Source organism: Amblyomma americanum, chromosome 4 (assembly GCF_052857255.1).
Source record: "Amblyomma americanum isolate KBUSLIRL-KWMA chromosome 4, ASM5285725v1, whole genome shotgun sequence".
In the NCBI taxonomy this organism is placed as follows: domain Eukaryota; kingdom Metazoa; phylum Arthropoda; class Arachnida; order Ixodida; family Ixodidae; genus Amblyomma; species Amblyomma americanum.
In genome coordinates this window covers 187,650,497-187,668,995 of record NC_135500.1, presented here as the reverse complement: position 1 = coordinate 187,668,995, position 18,499 = coordinate 187,650,497, and the positions used below count along the sequence as shown (strand labels likewise).

General features: G+C 52.2%; 1 protein-coding gene across 3 annotated transcripts in view; it reads right to left on the bottom strand.

Moving 5' to 3' along the window:
• lilli (AF4/FMR2 family member lilliputian) overlaps positions 1 to 18,499 on the bottom strand; it is a 239,161-nt gene that overhangs the window by 162,830 nt on the left and 57,832 nt on the right. Inside the window, exon 1 of one of the 3 annotated variants that reach the window (XM_077662606.1) lies at positions 1,798 to 3,093. The exons of the other annotated variants lie outside the window; for them this stretch is intronic. Within the exon in view, the coding sequence (XP_077518732.1) occupies positions 1,798 to 1,868 (71 nt within the window). The 5' untranslated portion in view covers positions 1,869 to 3,093. Of the gene's footprint in view, positions 1 to 1,797; positions 3,094 to 18,499 lie in introns of those variants that run through there. 3 annotated transcript variants of the gene reach the window in all.

Sequence of the window (18,499 nt, the reverse complement as noted above, 5' to 3'; positions counted from 1 at the left end):
ACCTCTAACGTGAACTCCTGTATTCTATGCTCGCCGCCCTTATCATTAAATATCATGACAGAAGATTTTTCCTCACTAAACTTGAAACCTAATCTATCTCCCTCTGTACCACGTATGTCTATCAACGTCTGTATATCTTCCTCGTTGTCAGTGTCAGCCAATAGCACTATATCATCCGCGTAAATTAGTCCCGGTAATGACTGTTTAATCCACTCTCCTTGCTTGAAAAGAGAAAGGCTGAAGCCTAGTCCGCTCCTCTCTACAAATCTTCGCGCCATCTACAGGCTCATATACCAACCAACGGGTTGGTGGCAGCCAATAAAAGTTCACCGAAGGACGTGTGAATAAAACCCGAGCACCACGGCGCGGAAGAAAAAAACTCTGCCCTGCCTGCGCCGGATTTTACTCAGCGTGACACACGAAACACTCCACCGAGGGTCGAGAGCAATTGCTATCAGTGACCGCACTGCTTCTACAGAAAATTGCTCTACATGTTCACTCTGGCCGCTTGATTTTATGTCATCTCACTTCGAAACGCCTAATTTGGAAAATACAACAGCAAATTCCAGCTGGTTGCAGCATGGACACAACCGTCGCCAGCATCCGCTGAAAGAAAGCACCACGAGCTCAAGAGTTTGCCAGTCATTATCTCTACACAGACCGAGCCCTCGCTCGAAGTAAACGCACGACAAGCGACGTCCTGCAGTTCCTCGGCGCGCTTTTATCTGGAAATCTCAACGTCACTCCCCACCCCCAACCAATCTTTTCAGGTCCTGCCCTGCATCTGTCGTCGTCAGCGCTGCCGCGGCGTGTAAACACTTCTCGTCGCCTTCAGCGGAAGAGGGGGGGGGGGGGGGGGGGCATAACAAGACGTCACGACCGCGGGTGTCCTTCGGCATCGAACAGCAGGAGATACCGCTGCGAAGAAGTACGCACATATGCAAGCTGGAGCGAGCAGCCGCGGGAGCAGCGCTTCACCAACAAGCTGCAGCTGCAGCGACGAGCGCGCGCAAAAGCTGCTCACAGCTGACACGAAACCTGGGCGATAACCTCCGCTCCCCTTCAGCAGGCTGCTACTACCCGCTACTTGCCAGCAGTTCGCTGTCGGCACCACGCGCCGGCGTAAAATATGCATTGCACATCGTTGTTCATCCGAGGGCTCCAGGCAATCAAGGCCCATCTACGAATGGCGAGAATCAACCGTAGGCTACTTCTAAGGCTGTGTATGCCAGGAGACAGCCGCAACAGAGGCATTGTGCTTAGGAGTACGAATATCTGCAACTGACGTCACTCGCCTAAGAACTTATGCGACAGTTTTCAGTTGTCAAGCGACAAACACAAGATTGCATAAGTAGGTAGAAGGAACCGATGTGTGACCCCGACGCCTGGACTACCATGACTGCCCTTTTGCCGTTGCGATAAAACGAAACTTAAAGGTGCACCCAAGGGCCGCCCAACTGTATTTTAAATCCAGTGCGGGCACCAGTTCGCTTTCGAGCGCAGAGCTCCGTAGCTCATTAGAGTCCGGTCAGGCCCGCCACGGGCACACGCGTAGCACGCCTGCGTCACGTGCACACGGGAGCGTTTACGGGAAAAAGTGGCACACAAAACAGAGACGCTCCCAACACAGGCGCGCTGACGTACCCACGGCCAGGCGAGTTTTCTAGAAGGATTGCAGTGTTTTGCGGTGAGTCATATGTTTGGCCCCGACACAAAAGGAACGTGTTATGTTATCACACAGAGATATTAATGCGCGGCAAGTAATCAAACACAATAAGAGTGAGTCATAAAGCAGACCTGGATGCACTGGCGTTCCACAACGGGTCAAAATGGCTGTATCCCCAGGATGACGTCACGTTACAGGCCATGGTCACCGGCCGGAGCACCAGACCGGGCTCCGGGGCAAAACATCAGTCGGGGCAGACGTCGGGTGAAAGAGATACCACGCGCACGACAGACGAAAAACAAACAAACAGCGTCGGCGTCTAACAGACGCACCGGCCGCGTGCGACGTAATCCGAGCCAGCCGCCGATCCGAAGGCGCGCGCACACAAAATCACCAACCACCACAAAAACACCGCCCGACCTCGGCCGGAGCACCGGCAACACGAGAAGAGCACCGGTGAGTCTGCCGTCGAGAAGCGGGTCACCCGGCACAATTCTTTGTTTTTCCTCCACGAGAGAAACTGCAGCACCGAGGGCGACGACGACGACCACCGCTGTCCGAGGTTAGCGACGCAGCCGAACAGAGCGGTTCCTCGGGCCGTCACTCACACTGCCGTACGCGTTCCCGACTGGGAATATTCCAGAGAAAGGGCGCGGGGGGCGACGAGGAGGAGAGACCGAACATCGACCGCCGCCGAGGAGCTACGACGTCACCGCCGGCGATGATGACGACTTCCCGAAAACTGGACGCACGCCGCCACACTGCGACTGTGCGCCGCCACACTGCGAGGAGCAGCACCACTCCCTCTCGCCGCCGGTGCGATCCGAAGGCTCGCTGCTGCTGCTTGCCGGCTGCTGCCACGCGCGGAAACCGGGCGGCCTCTGAGAAACTCGCGAAACGCAGGGGGGCAGAGCAACATACAAAATGCGAGTCGTGTGCGTGCGTGTCTGCGCGCGTGCTCGCTCGCCCGCCCGGGGAGAAGGACCGAGCTGCTTATCGCACAGCGGGTTCGTTTCGCGCACGCGCGCGCACAGCAGCGGCCTCGGCAGAGCCTGTCGTCGAACTCCGGTCAGCTGCCCTCGCTGCTCCAAGGTCACTCGCCGCAACGTCCCACACTCAATCGTGAGTGCAGCCGCAGGGAACACGGCTGCACTAGGAGAGGAAAAACGCCGCGCAATGGCGCACACGTCCCACAACACCACCACCGCGTTCCTGCAAGGAAGTGTCGCACAATCCGCCGCAAACCGTATAACCACGAAGATGACACCAATCAGCACCCGGGGCGCCGACCTGGGCGGGGGAGGGTAGCAACCTTGCACGAAGACCCGACGGCTTCTCCGCGCGTTGTCTTGAAAAACCCGTCGGCGCGCCGCGGCAGCAACGGCCGTAGCAGACGACAGCGACAACGCGCGAGCCAACGGAGACAAGCAAAACCGAAAGCGCGGTGAAACGGAGAGAGATGGCGCTCCGGTAAACAGAGCAAATCACGCATGCGCGCGACCCAGAGGGGCGCGCGCCGCGACGTCATTCGCGTGACGTCAGCGCAACGTCACTGGCCTCCGGCGTGCGCTCTTCGCTTGGTGAGAGCAACAGGCTTGCTACTTCGCCCTCCGGTGTGCGCTCCCGCAGCAATCGCGCGCCGCTGCTGCTGCTGCTGCTTCTGCTTTGCTGATTTCCTGACAGGCTTTCCTCTCAATCCTCTTCCTCGTCAAGCGCGTTCATCGGCGCCCTTTTACGGCTCTCTCTCCCTCGCGCGCGCTCTGTACGGACGCAGGTGCGGCCGGCATCCATCCGACCGCGCGCCGAGTGGAGGCCCCGCGCGTCGCTTCAAGTGGGTCACGTTTCTCGGCGTAACGAGAAGGCTTCGGCAAGGACGGCTCGATTTTCAAAGGCCGTCGCGAAGAGAGGCGCTCCACTATCCGACGTGATCAATCCAAACAATTGAAAGGAAAACTTGCCGCTATCTTCTTTTTTTGCAACACCGCACAGCCATAATATTTAACTGCGCTCCCCGGAAGCACTGGATACACCGATGCCGGCCTCACCACTGCCGAGCTAGTACCTTCACCTTCACGCCATCATAACCAATTAGAGTATTTATTTTTTACTTTTATTTTTCTTAACCTATGGGTTCCAAATAACTGCACAGGGGAGGCTGTCCCACATACGAAACTTTCGTAACAGTAGCAACTTAAGATGTTACGCAGGAATACTCCACCATGACTCAACACAGCAAATATATTCGGTAAAGCTGCCCTGAATAAGATCCAAATCTTTACGGACTCTTATAGGCTGCTTTAATGCCGTTTCAACACGTTTAAGAGGAGCAAGATGAATGAAGAGAGAAACGCGACAAGCAAGTAAAAACGCATCGCGGAATGTGTACGCCGACTAGCGGTACGATAAAGCCTGCTTCTCACGATTAAAAAGCTGTTTCATGGACATCTTTCAGAAGAGCCATTACAAACACTGTGTATCCCGCGATGCGACGAGAACTGCGTTACAAAGGCGCAGCAAACGAATCCATCAACAAAATAGAATGCGGCGTCCGGCGCCCATTTAGCTGCTCTCCGAACCCGAAACAGCAGCGTTCCCACCCCCCTCCCTCCGCGTGTAAGCACACAGCAAGGGGCTTTTAATCCCCAAACGATGACGAATGACGCAAACGGACGCGATTAGTCGAGCCAAGTGCTCTCGTCGCTTCCCTGTGGAACATGGGCCTTTTGTTTCCTCGAGATTATAACCTCGTCCCCACATTCGGGAAATCGCGCCACATAAACGGCCCTCGAGCGTAGAGCGTACAAAGCGCGGACGCCCTCTGCATGTTCTCTCTCTCGTGGTCCCCCACAGCACTCGGCAACTACGGGAGTCGACCAGCAAACGACCTTCGCAAGAGCTCGCCTACCAGGAAGTAAAAGCAAGGCGACGTCAACAAGGGGAGTCGACATGAAAAACTGCGCTTCCATACACGGCGTATGCGACATTCGCACGCACTTACTCCGCCCACTGTGAAGGGCGCAGCAACTTCGCGCCAGTGGGATGCCTCGCCACAGCGCCGTAAGCCCAGCCCGCACATGATTTTTTTTTTTAATGCGAAAGCATCATATGGCTGATCAGTCAGCAAATCCGGCTTTCCGTCCACGAGGAACGGACTCAAAGCACACGAGATCCCATGACGTCATCAGCAGTGTCTACATCAGGAAAGGAGAAATAAATTTTAAAAGAAAATTTATTTCAAAATAGTTTTCGAACTCCGGCCGGCGCGAACAGACCAGCTTCGCTGGCCACTTCATTAGAGCACTACTACACCGTCAACCAAGCACAACACCCCGCGCGGTAAACTGCCAGCCTCTCGCGCTAGGTTATCGTATCTTCGTCTTCATCAACTTTCATTCGGGCGGCGCGAACAGATCAGCTTCGCTGGCCATTACAGTAGTAGTAGTAGTAGTAGTAGTAGTAGTAGTAGTAGTAGTAGTAGTAGTAGTAGTAGTAGTAGTACGCCGCGGGTGCATGCTTTTGCATTCGCAGCACGTAAGTTGTCTTAAGTGCCCTCCATATTTTTTTGCCTCCATCAAAACGCAGCCTCCGCAGCCGGGTTCGAACTGGGGTACCCCGGCAGCGTAGCCGAGGTGGTGGTGGTGATAAACTTTAATATTGAGCCATATCTTAAACTATTCTTGGGTTGGCTTTTGGTCGCTTGAAGTGGCCGGCAGTCGGTGACGTCCGGCGACTTCCAAAGCCCCGCCCACCATTGGACAGCTGGGTCGGAGCTGGACACAGCGACCTCCCATCGCTCGAGGTCAGTGAGTTGCCACTCTGATGGCGGCTGGAACGCAGAGCATATGTATAGTATGTGATGGAAATCAGCTCTTGGGTCTCCGCATAGGGTACACTCTGGAGAGAACAGCCCTGGGTGCATTAGTGCTAAAAGGGCGGGGGAGAGAAAAGTGCGAGATTGTAGCTGGCGCCACGTCACCTGCTCTAATTTAGTGAGTGATTTGTGAGGCGGAGGATAGTGGAGTCGTTGCTCTCTGTAGTGGAGTGAAATTTCGTGGTATGTGATCATTCGGTCACGGGCGCTCCCTGACTCGGCGGCTTGCCCTGCTGGGTTGACGAGCGGTGTCATGGGCGGCTTCGTTGCCTGGATGGCCCGCATGCGCGGGGACCCATATGAGTTGAATGGGCCTAGTGGGGGGCTGAGATGAATTGAGAATTTTATGGGCGACGGCATGCGTCCGCCCTTTCGCAAAGTTTCTGATCGCGGTTTTTGAGTCACTAAATACGAGTGTGGCAGTGGTGGAGGAGATCGCAAGGGCAATTGCAGCTTCTTCGGCTTCTAGCGAGGTGTGAGCCGAGCGCGCCCTAACAGCCCGCACACGACAGAACCTGTATCTCGGACACACACTCGGATCGGCACACGACGCAGTGAGACGCAGGTACGCCGGGTTAATTTGCTCCTTTACCAGCCCCAGCATTTTCAAGACTAACAGCGGACCCATCGAGCCAGAACTAAAACCGTAACTAAACCGAGTCGAGTCCAAGCTAAGAAAACAAGCAGCAGCACGCACGCAAAACGTTACCTCGTCCACCTGCCTTCGCAAAGCAGCACTTGGCACGCGCGCAACGTCAGATATCGCACACCGTGAGAGCTGTCTTTTCCGAGCCGACCAGCCGGGAACGGGGCAGGGAAAAGGCGCGCCACCAGCAGCGCGTCTCGATTATTCAAGGCCCAGTCGGCCGATGCGATCATGACGTATTGGCAGGCGAATGGTGGAGGAAATTCGCGGAAACCTACGTCGGCCGCGCGCAACCGACTGCTGCCGCGGGAAGCCCTTTTCGCCCAGCCACAGGCGCACGAGCGACATCGATCAAGGCGCAGTTGCCCGCCGCGTCGGACGCGGCCAAGACGGCCTGGAACACAAACCGGTAGGCAGCCTTCCTCGGTGCACGCTACGCGCGAAATGGCGTCACGACTACCGAGCCGACGGCACCAGCGTGCATACACGGGTACAAGCCAAAAAAAGACGCAGGGTGCATTTTCGAATCACTTCGACGGCTCTGTGCGATCGGTTTTCAAAAGGGTATCCCATGTTGGTATACATTCCTTCCGGCAAATCAATAAAAACGAACTCCAATAATAGTAACAGTAAACAATGAGGCGAAAAGTAAAGAGCGCCTTAAATATGATAAAAATTCGAACCTCGTTATAACGAAATAATGAATATAACGAAGGAATGACGATTCCACTAGGAAGCTCGGTCAACACGGGCAATAACGAAGTATCTCCGGACCTCTTCAACTTCGTTATAACAAAGTTCAACTGTAAATATTCTAAATGAGTTCGAACAAACAAAAAGTGCTAAAAAATAAGCGCTAAAAGGGATCGCTCTAGAAGTCGAGAGCCTGAAGGCCCATTCACGTCATGAAGCATTTAAGCATTTCATTTACTGCTACTGATACTGCCTTCGAATCATCAAGGAATCACAGGAGCACCGGCGCCGCGCAATAAAGCGTTCGGCTGATTTGAGAGCCGAGTTTGTTGAAGCAGCAGCAGCCGCTTCAGCGGACGCGACTGCTGTCACGCACGATTTTCTTTTTTTTTTTTTACAGCGACAGCTGTTTCTAGAACATTGTAGCGCCGAAGCACGCGTCGCCCCATTCGGTTTAGTCTGCTTAGCACGAGATGGCGCTGCGCTCCTCTACCTCTGCGGGCCTCTAATACCGAGCGAGCGAGTTCACCGTAAGTCAGCATATTGGACGTATCGTGTGGCTGCGATAAGACACGCGTGAGACGGATGCAGAGGCCAAAGTTTCCTCCTTTACTTTACTTGCCCACACTATCGAATGCTAAAAAATATTAAAGGCGATGGATACAGTAACTCCGCTTCTCTATCTGTCGAGACATCCCCATCTGCCCAGCGGGGAAATACCTCCGGCAAATCTAACAGTCCCATTCGCGCTATACCCTGTCAGGTGTCATGCACCACGCCTTTTCAAAATGTCTGTAATCCTGGCCGCCTGAAAAGAAATAAGCCGGAAACTAATACAAAGCGATGCGCCGACGCCCAGTTCCGAAGGGCTCCTTCTCGGCAGTGCTTGCGCCATAAAAGCGCGTTCATATCGCAGTTTAACCAAGCGACGTACGCGCAGAAAAGCGCATGATCATTTCAGCTGCAGATGAACACTTTTTTTTTTTGCCTTTTCCGCACAGTCGCCTTATTCGCTAAGCCGTCAAACCTATTATATAGCAGCCTTTCTTCTCTGTCGGAGGTTGCCAAGGTATCACTCCAGTTACATTAAGTCCCGGCTGCCGTAACGAATGACGAGAGTTTGACGGCCTAATAACACCGCCACAGGGAGGCAATAATGGCAAACTCTGGTCTTGGTGCTGATCAAGGCACTGAAACATTCGTTTATTAACTACGTGCTGAGCGAGGATCAGTCAAGGGTTTGAAATGTAACGGCGTTTTTTTTTATATTCCTGCTGTCACAAAGACAAAAAAATATTAACGCAAGAATCCTCGAAGTTTACCTAAGTAAGCGAATATCTTCCTAATCTGTGAATGATAGTGGATCACTGCAATACAACGCACATACCAGCAAGACTCCGGAGATGACCTGCTCAACACTTTAAAGGACTACAAACACCTAGTTTTAGTTGCATGTTTTGTTCTTTCAAACGATCCGCTAGACACTGTAATATATGCATCACAGGGTGGTAATCGCTTACGACCACTAAATAATTTATGACAATTTCCCCTCTGATATTGTTTCCGTTTCGGGTTTCGTCAGCCGAACGATGGCTGTTGACTTGTAGATGAACTTTAGGTCACGTGAGGGACGAAAAAACCTGCAATATAAACGTTAAGACGTAGTTTTAAGCCACTACGACACTTAAACCAGCCTGTTTCAAGAGCTGGAATGACAACAAAGGACGTATCAGCAGTTATACTGTTTTTTTTTCTTCATGCGTCACGCGACCTAAAGGCCAACTACACGTCACAGCCATCGTTCGGTTGATGAAGCCGCAACGGCGTCAAGAATAAATTGAATTATAAGTTATTTAGCGATTGTATGCGAATATCACGCAATGATCCGTGTATATTAATGTCTAACGAATTATTTGAAAGAGAAAACACGCAAGCAAAAAGTTGGCGTTTATCGTCCCTTCATTATGTTTGATACATGCACGACTCTGTCGTGTAATGCTTTTGGACAAGTAAAGGCAAACATATTGGCGAGGCAATCAACGATGTCGCACTAATTCGCTGCAGATGACTCTCTCTTTGTTCACCACTCTGCATGCAGCGTAGCGTCAGCGTGCTTTCTCTGGGCATGTAAGACTGAGTTTTTGCAGTTTTTTTTTTAATGAGACAGGAGGCTTTGGTGGTATTTTCGAGAACTTTTCATTTACTACAGCCGACACCACCCCTCCCAGGCATGAAGCGAACACAGCCAGTGCTGCATATCGAACGCGAGAAAGACGCACACTTCCTCCGCCTCACTTGCCGCTAAGCCCTGTGACATCGCTCCTCCGATTGCGCCCCCTACTTAAACGTTTAAGGCGATAGCCTTTAATGGCTCATACTTGCGTCCGTCCGTTACATTTTAGGTCACGTGACCTTGTGATGTCGCGTGATCTCTATACCACGCTCGCGCAAGCTGCTCTTCTCCTCCGTCGTGAAATGAATTCAAGCGCGGCAAATTCAAACCAGTGCAATGAGTCGCAAACGGCTTTCGCCTCCCCGCAGTTAAGAGATATTATCCAAGTGCCTCCAACGAATTTATCCCCTCGGCGCTCTTCCTGGCAGGGTTGCCAGATTGGGCTATTAATAGCCAAATTGGGCTACTTTTTGCCCGAGTTTGCGTCAAAATTTTGCTTTCAGCTATGTGGCTATTTTTGGGCTCTGTTTTGTGGCTACAGCCTTTCTCGGCTTTGTGCCAGCGATCGATGCATCTGCGGAGAGGCTATTTTCTCTGTCCAAGCGCTGCTTAACGTGGAATATTGTGTGCGCCTCGGAACAGACGGGGCAAGTATCACGTGGGGCAGCCCAACAGCTTTTACACAAAAACTAAAGCAGGAAATTCGTGCTTCTAAAGTGTACGTGCCATCCCCTAGATCTAACTTGTAATTTGGCGATCGATGTGCTACCCGCCCACACTGACTACCGTGTATATAATGTACTATAATTCTTGTACGCGAAACTTTCAAATGGACCACACATTCTCCAAAAAGGCAGCAAGAGTACAGGGAAAGGTACGCCGCCATCACCGAGGTGATAGCGGCAGTGCTGGGCATCGTGTGATAAACATGTTATTCTCGCACAGACATCTACCAGCTTCTGTGTGACAAGATGGCTCAGCATTGTACCTACCTTGCGATTAATCGTGAATCAGTGGGCCATACTGGAAGGCCGCTTTGAAGCAACGAAAAGTATAGAATGCTGCTACGCAGCAAGAGTACATGTTAAGAGAAATGTACACAGATGAACAAAATTTATTTTTGTTGAATTTTTAAGCCCAATTATCGGTGAATTTAAGCGACTGAACATTCAGCGCGAGGCCCCAGCCCCTGCCGAGCTAAATGAGAAATTTATTCGGAAACGTTACTAGCAAGAGCTGCAATGCCTGCAGCTACTCATCATGGCAATGCCGAATGGGAGCAGCACATATTACATTTCAGGCCATGCGGTTTGGGAGTTCTCCAAAGCCCAGAGATGGCTTCCTTCGGGATCTCTTATGGACGTTTTCTGGCGGGTAGGTGCCGCAACGTTATTTTTGCGCGCATTAAAGTGTGCTGAAGAGGCTTCCTGCGAACCTAAAGCTTGTGAGCGACCAGCGCCTTCCCAAACCAAAAATTGCGAAGCAAGCCTTCGATTTTGCGCGTCGCACATTCGGTGCTTTTATACCGACAAATTTAATTTATGGAATATAATCTGAGTATCGCATGCTCCGAACGAAAGTCGACTACCTGGAAGAGGATACCCGGTTCAAAATGCAATTTGGGCAAGCGTGAGAAATGCAAAAAATGTTGCCGGCAAGCCAACCTCCACTGATATCAGAGCTGGAACTCGCCTTTTCTTGTCACTATCCTTATCAAACGCCGTCGTCGAATGAGTGTTCAGCCAGGTCTCCCTCACTAAATCAGACCCGCGACATAGAATATCTAACTAGACTTTGTCCTCCGCGTGAAGTTTGGCCTGGCCAGGAATAAAGGCTGCTACAAGGATTTTAAACTGGCCATGTATTTTTGTCCCGTTTCAGTTATAACATTTTGTATGGACCAAGCAGTACCACTTCGAAATAAGCTCATGATGGCCGAGGCTTCGTTAGCCTAGTTTATTCCGTCTATTGTGAATTTGTTGTGAGCTGTAACTATACTACATGGATAAACGCATACGATTGCTCAGCGAGTCTATTGTGTGAAGCTATTTGTGTTTTGTCTTTTTTTTGTGATTTTGTGTTCTTACAGAAAAAAAAAACGACGTTTGTGATGAAGACCGCACTTGCCAAATCATGAATTCGCTTGCACGCCAGCTTTGCTCCACTCCGAATAATAATAATACGTACTTGTGGAAAATAATTTATATGGCTAAGGAGTTACGTTGCAAAAAAAAAAAAACTTTTTGGCTACTTTTGGGCTACCTAAGGTGTTCACTTTGGCTACATTTGGACTACTATGGAAGCCAATTTGACTACCTGTAGTTGGAGCTATCTCGCAACCCTTTTTCCTTGCCTTTTCGCGACATCAATCGATCAGACGAGGAACACTGCAACTGTAGCCAAAAGAAATCGCTATTCGCTTCAAGAAAGGAAAAAGAATGAAAAGTCAAGGACGGGGTAACGGGTAACTCTTGGAGGGGGTTCAGCCACTGAATTCATCCACTGAGTACTGTTGGGATTCGGGCAGCGTGGTCGGGCCGGAGAAGGGACGAGGAAGTCAGAGACGCGGTAGAGCCCGAGGGCGCTGGAGAAGACTGTACAAATTTATTCACATATTTAAAGTGTTCGCAAGGTATTTGAAGAGATGAGAAGGTCTCTCATGGCATAAGCATTCCGGGGGTTTTAAAACCTCTCAGGTCCCCAGCTCTCCCGCTGGGGACTCTGGGCACTTGGAAGAATATTGAATCAAGGGTCACTCAAGCCGGCTTGGGCAGCCGCCCACCCCAGAAGGTGTCAGCATTGGCCCCCTTCGCAGCGGATCAGGTGGTGAAGGTCGGCATTCCAATGGCGAGGTCGAAGCTGTCACCCTGACGCAATACTTCTCACAGCGACGGTGATTCACCACGGTCGGTAAAGCAGGCCTCACCGGAACCAGCCCCAGACGACGGCGCGCAAATGGAATCCTCTTTCCAAGAGCAGTCATCCCTTTGTGAAGAGGTCATCGGCTTCCATCCCCAGCGACCGTCGCAAGGGACGGTGTCTTCACTCTGCCGGCCCTGTTCTCGGTAGAGGGAGGACTGGGGCCTTTGTTCCCGCATACCAACGCCTTTTGGTATGGAGAGCATTGTTCCGAGAGGCCCGTGGAAGTGGCCTGCAGGCGAGATAGGGAGGGACCCTTCGTTCCCGAGTCATGGCGCGTTCACACTTGGTCATTCGGCGGCGAGAGGAAGCGGAATCCGCGGCCGCCGAAATGCTGTCTCGTTCACACTTCCCGGCCACCGCATCGCCGCTCATCATGTGTGTGTCGTCTGCTCACGGCGTTCACAGATGTGGCAAGAGGTTAATCGATGCTGTCTACATACCAAAACCTTATGCACGTTTGCGTAGGCTAAATGCAGCTATTTTGTCGGACGTTACGACATTTCTAACATTCTCACTTTTTAAACGCCCAGTGGCGCCATCTGGTGGTTAGGACAGGAACCATTGTTGTCAACAACTCGACGCCCCTCTTAAGCCTAAAGGGGGAAGAATCGTCACCCGAAATAAAAATTAAAGCAAATTTATCGCTCAAACGTTTTTTGCTTTTTTTTTTGGGGGGGGGGGGGCGAAATAAGACAAAGCGAAAGACCGCTGGCTCTTTTATGGCCAGTGAACGCGCTGAAAAATGCATTAACAGCGACGAATTCAGTCCGAAGCGAGGCGTCCTGCATCGAAGGGCGCCGCCATGTTTGTCGCCGCGGGTACTCGCCTTCCTATTGGCTGACGAGATTCAGCGGGGTTTTTTTTTCGGCGGCAGAATTGACCATTTGCGGAGAAGTTTCTGCGCATGCGTGGTGAAGGCGCAGGCAGCGCCCTCTCTGGGCGGTTTGGTTTTTGGTTGGGAAACATGAGCCAGCCGTGCATTCCTGCGCTGTAGTGCGACGACTGATGTGAGCTGTAACTTCCACGGAACTGACATGTAACTGCAACGCGATTTATCTAAGCTAACCACGTGTTTTGCAACAGCGAGACTTGTACGTAATAAAGGCCGCGACGAGATAAAAGGCGCAAAAGACGAACCCGTTGATGGGGCCAGTAATGCGCACATCCAGCGCGTTTCGAACAAGGTGTTGCTGCTTTATTTCGCGCTTACTGCCGAGTACACACTGCTCGGTCGTTCTAGAAGAGTTTTGCCACCGACGCAGGAAAACCGAATGATACATACTAGTATGAACATTCACCATTAATGCTACAATGTGCTTCCTGAACAGCGGGGGCACGGCCGAGCGCAGCCTCGCGTATATCCGCGCATTCTAACGCTCCCGCGGCCCGTTAGCACGCAAAGCAACGCTCTGCCGTATCAGCACGAGCCGGGATTGAGATAGTACAACGGGTTCTTTAATAATCAGCTAAGTGTGCCCTGAGGCAAAAGGTGTTGTGTTAAGTTGGCAGAAACTCCGGCCCTATCAAGGAAGCGCAAACGTAAACGTCTGTGTGCATTAGGAAAGTGCATCCCATTATACTGTCACACTCGCCCGCGCATAGGCGCACATTCACGCACAATTTCACTTGGTCATTCGGCGCTCCGTTGAGGTAGCAGAGTGCAGGTATTGCCACACATGGTCGTTTTTCAGGCTACAACGCGAAAATAATCCGCTACACCCTGTTTCTAAAAACGGAAATGGGATGTTCTCCTCTTCCATCATACTCTTTCGTTAGCTGACACACGTTTCCGGCCAATAAACAACACTAAAACAACAAAACAAGCGCACGTGAGCTGCTGAACGCTGCCTTGCGCATGCTTGCTCGAGAGCCCCTTTCCAACCAAAGGTACCGGCGGAGCTTCTCTGTTTGCATGACAGGCGGCGCTCGCTTTTCCGCAAATGGTCCATTCGGTCCTGGGCCGATCGGCCTTTCCGCTGGGTATTTCGGCGGGATCTCTGCCGCGGCAGCGGATTCCGCTCGCTCCCGCCGCCGAATGTCCAAGTGTGAACGCGCCATCGAAAGGGGAGTCATCGCCGCAGCCGCCGTGGTTGCAGGGAGCCAGCGCCTGGCGGTCGCGAGGATGGCGGCTTTGATGGCAGTTCACGGGTCCTGGGTGCTCGCGTCCTCGTTGCTAGTAGTGCGATCACAAAACGAACGCAGTGTTTCAAGGAGGCCTTTCACAAAAGTACTAGAAAATAAAACCTGTGCCTGAACAATGTTTTTGTTGGGCCCCTTTGCTCAAAAGAAATGAGTTCACAGTTCCCTAAGTAAAATTTCTGGGTTGTAAGGAAAGGAGTGCCCCACCCGCCCATGAAACCGCTTCTGTGACAGATAAGGAACGGAACCAGTTCTCTGGAGCATCGAAGTGGGAAAAGCTAGTAAAAACAAGGCGCTACCGCCAAAGAGACAAACCGCCACTCCAACCGAGAGGACACTGGTGCGCCAACACGGAGACCCCCCACCCTACAACCTCCTCCTCCCAAGGACACGTGGGACGTCCAACTTCCGCGCTCCTGCGGTCAGCGCCCGGCACGGTCGTACTTAGCAGTTTTCGGGCAATAGTAGTACGCTGATACAAAGCACACTAGGCAGCGCTTGAAAGCGGTAACTTAAACAGGACTAACTACCCGCGTACAGCTTTTTACACAGCTCGCAGCCAAATCATAACAACCCACAAGGAAACTGCACCTCTGCTAAACTGCCGAGCGTACCGTCCTTGGCAAAGGTAACCAGGCAACGGTGGTTTGTTTCTGAACCGCGTAGCGAAGCACTTCTAGCAGCGCTTAAGCTACGAATCTGTGTAAAGTAAAGTGAACCCTTGTCCTCACGTTCTGACACCTTTCGGGTCTTTAGGGGTGCCGTGAAGGCTCCGTTATACAGTGGAGAAGCAAACGCCTGCTGATCGGGTACTCTTGGCAAAGGGTACGTTCCCCGCTGAGAACAGTGAGAAGAGGCGTAACAGCAGCCCTGCGAGGCCTCACCGACGGGAGAGACTGCAGCGGCCGGAGTGACGCCTTGCAACAGCGCGTGCACGGCGCAACGACCTTGCCGCGGGGGAGGCCACAGCGCCGGCACGCAGAGAGGGAGGCGCGGGCGCCAGCCTGACGCAACGCCTCGTCACTTCCCGGGACGCCGCCGCCGCAGAAGGACGAGTGGGGACTCGCCCGAACAAGGCAGCGGACAGCTGGCCCCGCGCGCAGGCGAGGACGAGCATGATGGCACTGGGTCACGAATCTCGCCGACCAACACATGCGGAACCTACTCAAATATCTCAACGCGTATCGATAGCCCCTGTTCCTTCCGCCGCTTTGATTTTGAGCTAATTGCCATCCTGTCTACCTTATGCTGCCGCACTGTGTTTCATTACGCATAGTCAAAATTCCGTCGCCCAAGTGATGCAGAAGCACTTGGTTTACGGGGGGGGGGGTTTAATATCCCAAGGCGACTCAAGCTATGAGGGACGCCGCAGTGAAGGGCTCCGGATATTTCGACCACCTGGGGTTCTTTAACGTGCACTGACATCGCACAGTACACGGGAGTCTAGAATTTCGCCTCCATCGAAATTCGACCGCCGTGGCCCGGGATCTAGCCCGCGTCTTTCGGGTCAGCAGCAGAGCGCCATAACCACTGAGCCAACGCGGCGGCTCATTCGTTAATACTATTAATTCCGCACGGAAAACAACGTTCCACCTTACAAGTCGTCTGCGCACTGCGTGCCAAGGCAGTAAAGGTTTTTCAAGGGCGCGGACAGACATGCAATGAGCACGGGGACAAAAACTTGCAGCGCATTTGCAGCTAAGGCTGGCGCTTTGCGGGCAATATCCGATTCGCTCGAACCACGCAGCTTGTCGCTTCCGAAGCGCAACGCGACTTCTCACCTTGCGCCCCCGTTTAACGAAGGCGTCACCCAGAACGGTCACCGCAGAGGCAATATTCATCTCTCTTTATTAAGCAGAGGTGGGCGGCGCCAAATTTTCCCTCAAATACTACGTCATGCTACAAGAAAAACAACACCACGACATCCAGGCAAGCCGGTTTGGCTACGTTTATTTATAACCAATTCCACCTCGTAGATACTTACGTCACTACGGGGACTGCAAAGAGAACAGAAATACATATATTTACTGAGACAGCAAGCGCCTGGTCGGGGCTTCAACAGAATAGGAAACGTGCTTTCGCCACCGCAAATAACCACGACGAGGCCACGACGGCGACTCGTGAGAAGCCCGATCGAACGCGGCTTCGGGGAAAACAATGACGCTCAAAGAGAAGGCAGGCATACAAGCGAAAAGGCATGCCAGCGTGCATTTGCATTTTTCGAGGGCACCAGGCTAGAATCAGCCTTAGACTGAACGTTTGGTATGGAAGAAAGACTGACGTGTTGGAGAAGCCAGGAAAGGACATCACAAAAGCATCGTCGTCATGCGCGTAAGTACACGGTTCCCTGGCGCATGATCACAGCAATCTTTTCAAGGAAAGCGTGGAGAATCGTTATTTTTTTTCTGGACACCTCGAAGTCGATATAAATCAACAAAGAACTATACTATTCGTCTACCGAGGAATCACAGCTCAAATTCGCAGCCTTAACTTAATACTTGAGGTGAACCACGATATTTTAGTAAATTAGCTAAAAAATAGCACGCCACACTTTGTCTCCGACGTCCCGAGCAGCCAATGGCACCATCATTTCGAAGAAAGCGCATCATCGCCGCGAAAATCCCCAAAAAAACCACTGCCTGAAGTCTTCCTCCAGAGTTCCAACTAAGCGCAGACAAGCGCGGCAACAGGAGATTGAGTAAGAACATCGTTAAGACGCAAGGAGAAAAGGGAGCGATGGGGATCCCAGCAGGGGCCCGGAGCGTCGGGAAGAGCTTCTCTTCAAAGCCAACCAGCGCGTGCTCCCGAAAATAGGTTGCTCCTCCGCCCACTAACCGCCCACGCGTGCCCCGTGCCCTCCAGCGGCGCGATGCCATTTCAGGAAATGTCGCCCCTCTTCATAGAGCACAGCACGTAGTAGTAGGGCCGCTCTTTCCACCGCAAACATTGCCGGCCGCGCGACGACGCTGCTGCCCCCTGGCCTCTTCGCCCACCTGCGACCCCGAGACAGCAAAGATTCACGCGCCTGCCGCGAGATAGAGGAGAGAAGGGATTAGACGCGCGAGCTCAGTGACGTCATCAAAGGCGGCATCCCTCGGCGTGAGCACAACTGGAGGAGGAGAGGAACAAAAGAAGGCGAGCCGCCATGACGTTTCGTAATCCTTTCTGCCATCGAGAACCAAGGAGCGGCGCTTACATAAAGCGCGGCCGACCAATCGAACGAAACCGGAGGACAGACCTCAAAACGCCAGACGAACGGAGAAAAATATTTCATTGCGGACACGAGACACGATGGAGCCTGGGAAAAGCCTGCGAGCACTCGCGAGAACGCTAGTTGGGCAAGTTAGTTCCAATTGTGAGTCGACCCTAAAGAAAACAAAAAAAAGATACTAGTAACACCGCTGCGGTGGCTGAGTGGTTATGGCGCTCGGCTGCTGGCCCGAAAGACGCGGGTTCGATCCCGGCCGCGGCGGTCGAATTTCCATGGAGGCGAAATTCTAGAGGCCCGTGCACTGTGCGATGTCAGTGCACGTTAAAGAACCACAGGTGGTCGAAATTTCCAGAGCCCTTCACTACGGCGTCCCTCATAGCCTGAGTCGCTTTGGGACGCTAAACCCCCTTAAACCAAACCAGATACTAGTAATGTCACAACGGTAGAAGCAGAACTTCTGTTTTAGCGGCCGATTCGATAAGGCATTAACGGTGAGAGGCGTTGTTTAGACTTATTTCTCCCACCTGACTATGCGCAGGGGGTTCCGCAAACTTTCCTCCCACCTCCGAGACAATTTCGTTTGGAAGGCTCGGGGCAAACTCCGACTGCTCGCTGGAGCACATCACCAACTGGTTCGCTTGAAGCACTTTTCTTTTTCTTTTCATTTTTTTAGTCATCATGGAAATGATCGTGCAGTCTAAACCATCCAATTTTAGTGTCTTGGTTAGAATCAAGGTCTTCAGAAAGAAAAGTCGACTAACACTGACATTCACTGCTGCATCCTTGTAAAAGCAACTTCGATGTTCCCAGTTTCGTAACTGCATTAGGGGCAACCCGTGTCACATAGACAGCTGCTTACTGACGTTCACTATCGTCTTGTTACCGTCAAATAAAACACAAAGGCCCCAACAACACTGGTTATTCAACGCCGTGTTCAAAACAGCTCACAGCATGTCAGAGAGGTGCGGAGAGACAATACAAAAACCTTAGTACACGATATGATTGCGAGTGCCGGATTAAAGCGAAAAGCTGTCCAGCGCGTGGGGAGTGAAGACGCTGGTTGAAAGACAGCGGCTTTCCCGAAAAAGGAACATGCCGGCTTGAAACGGATGTTCTATTTATAGAAGACGCAACCGCCGCCGGCCTGCGCGAAGCATCCGCCCCTTCCCCTGCGCCTC